Source organism: Bos mutus, chromosome 10, assembly GCF_027580195.1.
Source record: "Bos mutus isolate GX-2022 chromosome 10, NWIPB_WYAK_1.1, whole genome shotgun sequence".
Taxonomy (NCBI): Eukaryota; Metazoa; Chordata; class Mammalia; order Artiodactyla; family Bovidae; genus Bos; species Bos mutus.
In genome coordinates, this window is record NC_091626.1 from 65588872 (window position 1) to 65601922 (window position 13051).

The 13051-nt window shown below is 41.0% G+C and overlaps 1 protein-coding gene across 1 annotated transcript; it reads left to right on the plus strand.

The window, feature by feature from the left end:
- The first annotated feature begins 1342 nt into the window (after positions 1 to 1342).
- On the plus strand, positions 1343 to 3266 carry RPS29 (ribosomal protein S29). Its single transcript, XM_005894294.3, has 3 exons — positions 1343 to 1501; positions 1736 to 1835; positions 3163 to 3266. The coding sequence occupies exons 1-3, from the start codon at positions 1440 to 1442 to the stop codon at positions 3169 to 3171; spliced, it is 171 nt and encodes a 56-aa protein (XP_005894356.1). The 5' UTR covers positions 1343 to 1439; the 3' UTR covers positions 3172 to 3266.
- Positions 3267 to 13051: the final 9785 nt, after the last annotated feature.

Below are 13051 nucleotides of genomic sequence, written 5' to 3' on the forward strand. Positions count from 1 at the left end.
CTCCACCATGACCCGCCCATCTTGGGTTGCCCCACGGGCATGGCTTACTTTCATTGAGTTAGACAAGGCTATGGTCCTAGTGTGATTAGATTGACAAGTTTTCTGTGATTATGGTTTCAGTGTGTCTGCCCTCTGATGCCTTCTTGCAACACCTACCGTCTTACTTGGTTTTCTCTTACCTTGGGCGTGGGGTATCTCTTCATGGCTGCTCCAGCAAAGCGCAGCCATTGCTCCTTACCTTTACCAGGTAACAAAGTGCCTAATTTAGGTTGGGAGGGGCACTAGACCTGAAACAATATATCTTCAAGAGGTATGGTATTTCAATTCTAGTATAAGAGTTCATGTGTAAAAGTTTTCTGCATTATTGCACCTTGTGGTACATTTTATAGATCTGGTTAAAGCTTTGATATCAGAGCCATGTATAATTTTAGGTTTATTTAGAGGCATTATAAATGACTACGTGTATTTTAGGGACAGTTTTCGCTAGTTTATTGGATGGCATTTGGTTTTCACAAGTTGTTTTATTACCGAGTCATCTAGTCAAAGCAGCACACATTGGCTATTTGCTTTTTCTTACTTTAAACTCAACTAGCTACACTTAAATATTAAAGACATTGTCTCTTGTCATTCTTCTGGAATAGTGTAGGTTTCCCTAGAAGTTGTGTGCCAGTTAAAACGAAGTTGTCTAACAAAACAGCATCTCCTACCGTCCACTCCTAATTATTACAGTTGAGTTTAAGTTATTTTGCAATTTTATTCCACTAGGTGTCAGTGCTGAGTTCAGTAAAAAAATCCTTTTTCCAAGTGCAAAATTTTAATTAGAAGAATGTATAAAGGTTCAGACGACGAGCAAGAAAACAGAATAGTTACATCGTTTATTTCTTAAAAGTTCAAAATTCTTTCCTGGAGGCTCAAAAGAGACAGGGTCTCGCTATATTGCCCAGGCTGGAGTACAGTGGCTATTCACAGGCGCGATCCCACTACTGATCAGCACGGGAGTTTTGACCTGCTCCGTTTCCGACCTGGGCCGGTTCACCCCTCCTTAGGCAACCTGGTGGCCCCCCGCTCCCGGGAGGTCACCATATTGATGCCGAACTTAGTGCGGACACCCGATCGGCATAGCGCACTGCAGCCCAGAACTCCTGAGCTCAAGCGATCCTCCAGCCTCAGCCTCCCGAGTAGCTGGGACTACAGGCGCGCGCCACCGCGCCCGGCGATCGCAAACCTGCGCAAGACAACACTTGAGGCTGAGGTGTGGTGACGTCATCAGTTGTGCCCGCCTAGAATATTTGCAAGCCTCTCTCGGCCCCTGAAACTCCGTGGACACATTGCGCATGCGTCACTTAGCACTGCCTTCTGGGTAAACTGTCCTAAAATTTTGAAGAGCGCATGCGTACGCTCCCTCGTTCCTTTTACCTCGTTGCAGCCGAGAAGGCAACATGGGTCACCAGCAGCTCTACTGGAGCCATCCGAGAAAATTCGGCCAGGGTTCTCGCTCTTGGTGAGAAACAGAATGTGGTTGTTTGGAAGGGTTGCTTTGGGGCGCGACACTGCTTGAAATATAGTGTAGAGGAGCCCACGGGCGGCGCGTGGGGGGAGACGGAATCGGAGAGGTGGCTGCCGCCATTTGCAGGCCTCCGATGGGTCCGTGGAGACCTGCAGGGCGAGTGGTGGCCCCCCAGAGTGCCGATAATTCACTTTCTGTGACTAGCTATAACGCTGTTTCTTTTTGCAGCCGGGTCTGCTCCAACCGGCACGGTCTGATCCGGAAATACGGCCTCAATATGTGCCGCCAGTGTTTCCGCCAGTATGCGAAGGACATCGGCTTCATTAAGGTACGCTGGCGGACGCCATGGTCTCCTGTTTCAGGGAGGGGCGACAAGCCGGTAGTTCGGTGTCGGCGTTTGATGAATGCCATTTTTCTCTTTCAGCTAGCAGGGCCCTTCCTTTGTAGCGGACAACACAGTTGAGAGGCTCGGCAGTCATCTTAATAGGATTGAGGGGGATGTGAAGGCATGGAAAAGTAGTTTTTCTAATACCTTTTTACCCATTTCTGTTAGTTTTAGGTGCTATATGTAATGTTGGATAAACATTACTTTTCAGAAGTCGCTAAAATGAAACATTAAATCACTAATCATATCTTGTTAATTTTCGGGAAAATACATGCCTTGACCGCTGCCCTGAAATAACTGAATAGGGTCATGTAGTGAGCTTGAGGTTTGGGGCCACATAGACCTTTTTAGGATTCAGAGGTCTGTCATTTAATAGTCTTATGACTTTGGTCAAGTCGCTCAAAGTTAAGTTTTTTCCTGTGAAAAATGAATAGTAGGGTTGTTGAAAAAGTTATATGTGACGGTTTCTTGGCTCCTAAAAGTCACTTAAATGTTAGTGTTTTTTTTTTAAGTTGAAGATTAATTTCTAACTGGCTCTTTGAGATATAAAATTCTGTTACTACCTTTTTATTAGTAATTAGAATGCAACGATGTTGAGTAGAATGTATTTGTTTAAATTAGAAGTTCTTATGTTGAGGTGTTACCGTGGGTACAATTTGTTAATGTAATAGCAGAGATGAATTGTTAATGTGCGATTTCTGTGACAAAGTATCTTAAGCTTAAACTTTTGATTTTGACCAAATAGTTAAGAAATACATGTTTAGTGTTAATTATGGAAGTTGAAATAACTCTGTATCACAGATGGGAGAATGGACTCCCATCCATTCTGCCAAAAGTCTGCCAGTTTTGTGTCGCATTTCTCAGAGATTAAGAATAAATGAATTGATTTATGAATGTCTCATAGAATAGTGTCTGGCACACTATGAGTAACAAAATATTAGCTGTGTAATTAGTTACTACTTAATGACGTCCTGAGCTTTTGGTAAGGATCATTTTCTGAAGCATGTTTTTCTACTGGGAAATTTCTTTGAAGGTAGAAGTGGGTTTCCCAATACTAAAATTCAGTTAACAAATCAAGCTGAGATTCATGGAGCAGCTTGTAATAGGTGTTCAGTAAATATTTTAGGTATTTAGACCTGGATTACTAGTTTGGGTGGGTCAGGTTTCCAGTTTAAACCTCATTCTACAATGAATCATTTCTTTCTGAGAATAAAATGGTGATATTTAAGGCATTTTGAATTAATTAATTTCCTTTTTTTTTTTTTTCCAGTTGGACTAACCAAACTTCCTTAGATGGCTCATCCAGCACATCAACCTTAGGCGGAAACAATACTAGCTCTTTGTATATAAAATAAAAGTTTTCAAAACTTCAAATATGAGTGAAATCTTTTAAAAACTTACTTCTCTGGATTCAGCTTATAAGTATTTTTTTTAGTTTTCCCTGACTTATGCTAAAGTATTAATGCTGAACTCTTGTAGTGTCAGTTTTAGCTTTATACTTCAAAAAAGCCATTTTTTTTTAGTTAAGGTGCCCACTGCATATAGCATCCAGCATATAACCGGAGACAAATTGGACTCTTGAGTGGTTGCTGTCATTAAGATCTGCTCTGGGGGGGAAAAAAAAGACCTGCTCTGAGCGTTTACCTAGTGTTTAGTAGTCCTGGCTTTTGGGATAATTCACCAGTTTACAAGAAAGCTTGTGAATTTCTCAGTGTGTTTGGGTGAGATGATTAAAAGTGAAATGGGTCTTAAGAACAAAAGTAGCTTTTAGTTGGGCAAGGTCTATCAGAACAGGCTGCATAAAAGTTGAGCTAGTCAACTAGCACACAAGTCAAAATGACTTCTGAAGAGGAAGACAGGATTTGTTGAAGGATTAGGTGTGGGAGAGAACCGAGAGATTCTATGGGTTTTGGCCTGAGCAACTGGAAGGGTTACTCTTGAGCTAGGACTGAAAGTTAGCTTGGTTTAGGGAAGAAAAAGTGTTGAGTTTCAGGCATATTGAATTTAAAATGCTTGTTAGACATTTGTGTTAAGCTCTGAAGTAGGCGTTCATCTGGAATTGACAGCCTATCCTGGGCTCCCTCTGGGGGTTGCTATTGTGTGGGGATCTTGCAGTGGGTGGTGTGGAATTGTCACTGAATAACCTGGAGAAAGAAATGGCAACCCACTCCAGTATTCTTGCCTGGAGAATTCCATAGACAGGAGCCTGGTGTGGGGTCACAAAGAGACAAGACTGAGTGACTAACCCTGAACTGAACTATGACAAGATAGGCTTGACTGGCTTTTCTCAGGTTATGAATAGTATCTGCTGTTTGGGGATCTCATTCTCTGGGTGAGATCTTAGCCCTAAAGTCTAGAGATTAAATGATAAACAAACATTCAGAAGGCTGTTCTGGGTTATTCCCAAGAGCAGGTAAGATGATAGAGTAGAAGGGAAAGCAAAAAAGTGTTAGAAAACCAAAAATAGTTGAACACAGTGTAAGACTTGAGCTCACAGAGGTTAGGGACCCTGAAGCTTAGGTCTCAAGAGCTTCATGGTAAATTCAGCTCTTACTAGCCCTAAGTCACAGGAGTACATGGTAATTCTGTGGTGGACTTCTAGGGAACAGGTTTCAAACAGGATAAGGAAATGGATAGAATTTTGGGAGAGGAGATGAAACAGGAAAGTTTTCTATGTTAGAGTGGCTGGGTGAGAAGCATTACCAGCTGAGCAAGTGTAAAAAATTTTAGGTGAAGAGGAGAGGCCTAAACAGTGATTTAAGTAAATGAAGTTGATATATTTGGGTATGAGAGCTGGGGGAAAGATGAACAACTGGTCTAGTGGGATAGTCCTGGGTAAGTGGTCCTGTAAGAATTGTGTGTGTGTTGAGAATTGTGTGGAAGGGAACCTTCTGTAGCCAGTCCTGGCCCTGTGGTGTGGTGGGTAGGAAGGCTGGTGTGGGCAGATGATCTCTATTCAGAGTTGAATAACTTACTGCTAAAGATTGGAAGGAATGATCCTAAAGCTGAAACCAGTACTTTGGCCACCTCATGCGAAGAGTTGACTCATTGGAAAAGACTGATGCTGGGAGGGATTGGGGGCAGGAGGAAAAGGGGACGACAGAGGATGAGATGGCTGGATGGCATCACTGACTCAGATGTGAGTTTGAGTGAACGGGAGTTGGTGATGGACAGGGAGACCTGGTGTGCTGCAGTTCATGGGATCGCTTAGGACTTGACTGAGCGACTGAACTGAACTGAAAGATTATTTTAAAATGTATATGCCCCAACATTGTATATCAACTGATAACAAAAAAATAAAAATGTATGTGCGAGACATTATGCTAAGTGCTTTTATGTGTATTATCTTTTTTGAGTCTTTTGAGATATATCCACATTGTGGATATCCACATCCACATTGTGGATATCGTTACAAAGCTAGAGATTAAGCAGAAGATAAGCTAGAGATTAAGCAAAGTCTGCCTAAGTTAGAATGGCGTCAAGACTAAACTTGAGACTGACATCAGTGTTAATGTTCTTAATACCCACAGCACACTTATTTTAAGGTTGAAAGACTGTACCTCTGGTCCCCAAAGATGAATTTACATGACAGGAAGTACTATTTTAAAGGTTGGAAGACTACCTTGTCCCCAAAGGATGAATTTACATGATAATAAGTTATCTTCATATTTACCACAGCGTGTAGCATTATACATTGTGTATTAATAGTAGATACTGAATTGTTGGAAGAGTTGAATTAAATTTGCTAGTAAAAGATTGATAATTTTTATTGACCACACCTTGCAAGTGGGATGTTAATTCCCTAACCAGGGATTGAGCCTGGGCCCTTGGCAGTGAGAGTTTGGAGTCCTAATGACTGGACCACCAGGTAAGTCCAAGCTCAATAATGTTGATGGCAAAGCACAATAGATTGTACAGGAGAGGTTTAAACTACCATTAAAGAGTATATAGTCTTAGGTTGCATTACTGAGTTTGGGCTGAATGGGACCTGTTAAAGGACCTGTTGAAGATTTTACATAACTCATTAATGAAACCAGTAAGATTTTTCTATCGGTTCAAAGGAGAATTGAAAGCATCACAATAGGTGAATCAAGGATTTTTATAATGAATTTATAAATAAATGCAAAACTGGATTTTTTTTTTAACAGAGAAGGGAAGTCAGTTATCCACCAGATGAATGTGCGTGTTTATGGGTAAATGTGTGTGGACAATGTGTATGTCTGTATCACTTATGTATAACTTGGAAAGTTATAAAATAGCTCTTAACACAAAAGCTCGGGGTTCTTTACCTGAAAAGTGTGTAGGCAAAGATTTAAGTTCCATGGAATACAGCTAGTAATCTTTTGGTCCATTTTGAAGTCTTTCACAGTAGTTCTCCATAGACTTAATGCTTTTACCTAAAATTGATAAAACAAAAAGTGAATGCTGTGTCAGGCACTGTTCTTAATGCTTTACTTAAATTAACTCCTTTAATAAAACAACTCTGTGAGGCATAATCCCCATTTACAGATGAGGCAAGTGAGGCACAAAGAAGACCTTTTCCAAGAAAGCACAATAAGATTCAAACCACAAGTAGGATGTCTTGAGAACTCTTGCTCTTACTGTTAAATTCTAAATGTCCAACAATCAGAGAAAACTTTGGTAAATATTGGTAGTCTACAAAATAGCACAGAAAATTTTCAATAAAAAGTGGGAAATTGTATATATGGTATAAATTCACTATGTTAAAATGCATAGAAAAAAACCTGCTAGTATGTTATCAGTGATTGCCTTTGGGTCATAGAGTTAGAGGCGATTTGCTCTGAAGCATCAGATTAAGATTTGTTTTAGAGGTGGGGTATCCAGTGGTGCAGTTTAGAATGTCCCAGGTAACAACTTTGCTAATTAGGCTTCTGCTCCTCCCCACACATCTGATTGTACCTTTAGATTGCTCTGAGAGCAAGTTCTTGTTACTTTCTTCCATTGATTTCTACCCATTGATATTGATTCTATGTGGTCCTATATAAAACAAATCTAATCTTTCTTCTGCAAGAAAACTGGTTAATTATTTAGTCATGAGGATTCTCATCTTCTGAAACCTTATTTCAGGCGAAACCATTCCTGTTATTTGAACTGTTCCTTCTAGGATCTGATTTAAGGGCCATCTTTGGTGTTCTCTGATTTCCACTCCAGCTAGATCCTAACAGTGCCCAGAATAGCATGTTTCATAGGGCAGGCATGCAGAAAAAAATACAATGAATGAATGAGCAGATTTGGTAATGACTTTAATTTGGTTGGCCATCATTATTTTTTCACTTTTTATGGACCCTTTTTACCATTTCAGAAAGATCAGAGACCCTGGCCTTCAACAGTTATCTACATGGGTAATGCCCCTGATAATTTTAAATTAGCTTGCTCTGCATAACCTCTGTCTGAGACATAGTTCTTGTTGAAAACTATCTTTAAAAATTGGTACCTTAGAGAATTGGGCTTTTGGGTAGGCAGAACAAAGCTGTTCTAGTGAAATGACTAAGGGTAAAACAAGGTGTTTTGAATTTCCTCAATATCCACAAAAATTGAAAAAGGGAAAAAAGAGAAGGCTGAGCTACTAGATATTTCTTGAGGGTTAATCTAGAAATTAGAGGCTCAGTTTGTTGATATCACTGCGTATTTACATGGGTAGCAATCAAAGATGTATTGGGGCCAAAGGTTAGATTATTGGCTGTGCTTGCTCCTGGTGTCCTCTGTCTGTAAGAGCTTTAAAAGAATTGGGATTGAAATTGACAAATTTATCTAGATGGGCTAATTATCATATAATGTCTCAATTTAAAGTCATTTGGTTAATGAGAAAATAATTCAAAGAAAGCAGGGCTGGCTTTGTTTTTACTGAAAATCGTTTTAAATTCAGACTACTATGTTCATCAATGGTGACCATTCCCTTGAGCTAATTCCAGACTTGACCTTCTGAGTTCTATAAACAAATGCTGGATTCCCCAACAGAAGAATTGAAAGCCTTTAGACCCACAATGCCCCACCCCCTCCTTCTGTTCTCCCAACCCCTCACATTGTTCCTATTGGTCCCCTTATCCCCTAAACATCTTATCTGCTTGCAAAGAAATCCCTAACCTACCTAAATTGTTTCAGAACCATTGATCATGGGGCAAGGACTAAAATGTCTCTGGTTCTGAGAGTGGCTGCTGGGGTCCTCAACTGGACACCATCCTAAGAGTTCAAAGGATACATTTTAGGAAGCTGTCCTCCTTCCTGGCCAAAATGGCCAACATTCCCTTTACCTTGGAATGTCTGCTGTTGGTCACTTTCCTGGACTTGTTTTGTCAGCAGATCGGTAGGAGATCATCAGAGAAAGAGAACCAGTCATGGCTTTCTTGAGAAGAGAAGCCATTTTTTGGCTAAGCCATTTTGTGATCTAAGCCTGGCCACAATGCTTGTCCTTGAACAGTCCTTGTCCTTAACAGTCTTAGTAATAATAATCTTAGGAGAACAAAAGGACAAACTTCCAGGCAAGAGATAACAAAGATAACAAGTCAGTTGTAAAGACTCCCAGTTCTATTTCAATGGTAAAGACTAACGCACTGTCTGGAGCTACTTTGCAGAATTTAAATCCCCCCTTGGGTGCCAGCTACCAGATTCAGCTGGAATCTAAGGGATGCTGCTGCTGACGTTTTCTGGGTGACTCCTGACCAGTACTTTGATGTCCTTGGTCAGCTCACTTAGTTGCTCAGCAGACTGCCATTCAGCTGTTTCACTGTAATGTTATTGTTGTCATTTAGTCTCTCAGTCATGTGTGACTAACCCCGTAGACTGTAGCCCTCAAGGTTTCTCTGTCTATGGGACTTTACCAGGCAAGAATACTGGAGTGGGTTGCTATTTCCATCTCCAGGGGATCTTGCCGACCCAGGGATCAAACACATGTCTTCTGCACTGACAGGTGATTTTTTTTTTTTTTTTTAAACCACTGAGCCACCAGTGAAGCCTGTAAAACCTTTATTAATTCTATTAGGGGAACCACTGACTGAAACCACCCGCCTTCACCCAGCAGAATAGTAACCTCTTGTATGTGTTAGCTTACAATGGTGTTGCAGGGAAAAGCCAGTTCTGACTCCCATTTGGAACTGGAAACAGCTTTCCTTTGCTTTTTAAAATTATAATAATAACATACTGGCCTGCCTCAGAGAATCCTGCCCCTTGGCCCGACTGTGAAACTAAAGTGCCTTTGTTCAGAACCCTGTCCACCTGTAGATGGCAGGAAGGAAGAAATTAATACATCCTCTGCCCGAGGCTTGCCATTCTAGGAAATATTTGCAAGATTAATGACTTTTTTCCTTTGTTTCCTTACCTGCCTGCATCTTGATCTATAAAAGAACCTGGCATCCAAGACCCCAATAAAATTGTTGTTTTGAGACATTCATCTGCCATCTTCTTAGTCAGGCAAGCTCCGGAACAACAGGAGTCCTGGTAAGGAATGTGAAACTAAGAAGCTGCCACCACCTGGAAGTACTGGGGAAAGGTCAAAAGGAGAGAAGAAACACCAGCCCATATGTTTTACCAACCTCCCAGAATCCTTTTCACTGGCATCCTTGGCTGAGCAATGTGTGTGCCACCGGGAAGGACCCTGAGATTAGAGTGATTGGCCAGAGACAACCCAGAAACTAACCCCATTACTGTAAAACCCGAGATTGCCAGCCACACAACATTGCAGTCCTGGGTTCTCCCTCCTGCTCTCCACCCAGGTGCCCCTTCCCAATAAAGCCTCTTGCTTTGTCAGTATATGTGTCTCCTTGGACAATTCATTTCTGAGTGTTAGACAAGAGCCCACTCTTGGGTCCTCCTTCCTGCAACAATTTAGATAACCTTAGAACTTAACAGCTTTAACAAAAGGAAAGGGAGGAATGAATTTCTGTCAACAGGGACTGTGACTAGAGTTGATGACGTCCCAGTGAAAGGGGGGTGACTGAAGAAATACCTGGAGAGATGAGGAGACAGATTAGTGTTAAGAGAAACATCAGCCTTTTTTTCGGCTTATATGTAACAGTGATTCTGGGGCCAGTAATTCAGGATCTCATTGGCCTCTTCAAACACATTTTAAGACAGGTACATATTCAGTAGCTACTGTGTAACTTCTTACTGTGTATAATCCAGGTTTCAGAACAGGATCACTGTTGCGGAGCATAGGTATGTTTATGGTTTTAGATGTTGCAGCAATGAAAGGAAGAAACAGCCTTGCTTAATAAAGTTGTAAAGAGTGTTAAGTACCAGTAGCCTCATGCACATTATACAACCCAATAATAATTATGCTGATGGTGTAAACAGCTTCCCTGTGTAGACTAGCTGAGCCTCCACTGCCAAACATCAAGAATTAACAGCAGGAGCTAGAAAAATCAATAAGCCTTTACCCAGGGAACCAAAGATATGTAGGTTACTAAAACTGTTAATAGTTGCCCATAAAGAGTAATATCCCATTATGTTAATGCTAAAGGAGGTTTTGTTTTATTTCCTAAATAATAAAAAGATTACATAATAAAGGACTAGTTGACAAAGTGATAAACATTCATTCATGGCAGCAACGGCAAATCAATAAAAGCATCAAGTAAGAAAAAATGGAACCTGTTTCTTGGCAATCCAGTTAGTTGCATTTCATAGACTGAGTCTGGTTTATCTTGTGGTCTCTTTTCACATACCCACAAATCCCATTTTAAGATGATAGTGGTGCATCTGTTTGTCCTTTGATGCTAATTAACTCCTACTTCCATTCCCTCAGATTAAGTAGGGATGGCTAGCACAGATGATACATTCAGTCCATCATGAAAAGAATACGTTTTCACAAATGTATTCATATTTGGAACTTTTTGGGTAAGTAATCTTAAACACAATTTCCTTTAAAGTTTTCTCCGTGATCAGGAGTCTTCATTACCTGATTCTTGAGTATCCTAGCTTCTTTATTACCAAGGAAGCACCTCATGGAGATGACTGCTCCTCATTTGGAGCCTTCATTATAGGTTTTCTAAATAACCTTATCTCTTGTTAATGACTTTAATTTGTTCCTGAAAACACTGCCACTAGGTTAAAAGCTGTTAAATAAAAATAATTTTTCATTAGTTTTATTAGAAAAAAAATATGGTGTGTTCCACTGCCCCACAAGATCCTCAAGTAATTGTCACAAATACAAAATTTACCAAAACACAAAATATACCAATTAAGTAGTGGGGAAATAAAAAAGCTTATAAAAGTAATAATAATTGGAAAGTGTTCTGATACCAACCAGTATACTGAAATTTAATTCTGGTATTAACTAAGATTGAAGGCAGGAGGAGAAGGGGATGACAGAGGATGAGATGGTTGAATGGCATCACCGACTCGATGGAAATGAGTTTGAGCAAGCTCCAGGAGCTGGTGATGGACAGGGAAGCCTGGCGTGCTGCAGTCCATGGGGTCGCAAAGTGTCGGACACCACTGAGCGACTGAACTGAACTAAACTAATTAGAGTTAGCACACACCTCACAAGTTAAAGGTCATAGGTCCACAGCCAGACTGCCCCCACTTCCGATGCTAGCCACACTGGGCAAGTCCCCAGGCTACCTGCAGGATATTTCTAGTGCAATGCTTTGTGGGAAAATGAGACAAAAGTCTGTCAAACTTCTTGATAGAAATTGGAGCTTAAGTGCATAGCCTCTGCACAGGGTACTAGATTCTGAGACCTAATTGTGCCATGTGGATGCCTGAGTCAAGAGAAGTATCCTTGTGTCTGCCTGGAACTACTAGGTCATACAATTCCTCCACCGATGGGCCAGGTGAAAGCTAAGCCCTCCCAGGAAGTGAGGGAGAGAGAGGCAGAGATGGAGAGAAGTGGAGACGGAGGAGTTGGGAGGTACAATTTGCGAGGCTCATTTCTTGAGAGCCTGTAAAGTAGGATAGATCAGCATCTAATACAGCTGTGGCAACCTCCATCCAAGCGTATGCCTCAGAATCTCTCCTTGCAAGTTCAACTTCTCTTTCTTTGATTTTATATTTATGTGGAAAATAGCTGGTTTACAGTGTTGCCTAATCACCCAAAATAACCCTTACTGTCTGAGTGAAAATTCCCACTCTTATCTTTTTAATTTTATTTTATTTTTGACTGTGCTGGGTCTCTGTTGCTGCATGGACTTTTCTCTAGTTGCCTTGAGCACAGGCTACTCTAGTTGTGGTGCGCTGGCTTCTCATCGTGGTGGCTTCTCCCGTTGCGGAGCATAGGATTTAGAAAGCTTGAGCTTCAGTCATTGCAGCTCGTGATCTCAGTAGTTGCTGCTCCCGTGCTCTAGAGCACAGGCTCAGTAATTGTGGCACGTGGGCTTAGTCGCTCCACTGCATGTGGGATCTTCCAAACCTGGGATCAAATCGGAGTTTCCTGCATTGTCAGGTAGATTCTTTACCACTGAGCCACGAGGGAAGCCCTCCATTCTTACATTTAAACACAGTAATTGGTTAGTTATTTTCATAATAAAATGTGAATGAAATGTGGGTCCTTCTAGAGGACAGCAACCTCATCTATAAAATAAGCATAATAACCAGATTTACCTTATGGAACTGTTGCAAGTATCTAGTGAGTTAATGTGTAAAAGTGCACAGACTGTTGACTGTGGATGGTTTTGGGTGGTACAGGGCCTTAAAGACTGGATACTTGATGCAATACTTGAGGCATCTGAGGACCCTCGAGGAGATGACTGAATGCGCTAGGAGCACACATCTCACTTTCGTTGGCCCATTGAATAGTCACCAAGAGTTGGAATGGTCGTGGCTCCCAGAAGAGTGTATTGACTACTTGAGCTCTGCTGTTCCAGGGGTTAGAATATCAAAGCATTATGGAATGAGTGCCTTGTGTATCCAAACAGGTCACACTCTTTCTGGAGATCAGTACCTTGTTTTCATTGTTCTATGTATTTGAGAATAATGAGTATTTTGCTGCTGTTGAATAGCATGTTCTATGTATATCTGTTAGGTTCATTTGGTCTGCAATATGGTTCAAGTCCAATGTTTCCTTATTGATTTTCTGTCTGGATTATCTATCTATCCATTATTGAAAGAGAGGTATTGAAGTCCCCCACTATTATTATGTTGTTGTCTATTTCTCCTTTCAGATCTGTTAGTATTGGCTTAATATATTTAGATGCTTCAATGTTAGG

What these genes read in the sequence shown, in the direction of transcription:
- RPS29 (XM_005894294.3), top strand. Translation starts at nt 1,440, where the DNA reads ATGGGTCACCAGCAGCTCTACTGGAGCCATCCGAGAAAATTCGGCCAG. An exon ending in GGCCAGGGTTCTCGCTCTTG is followed by an intron (nt 1,502 to 1,735) that starts GTGAGAAACAGA and finishes TTCTTTTTGCAG; the next exon opens with CCGGGTCTGCTCCAACCGGC.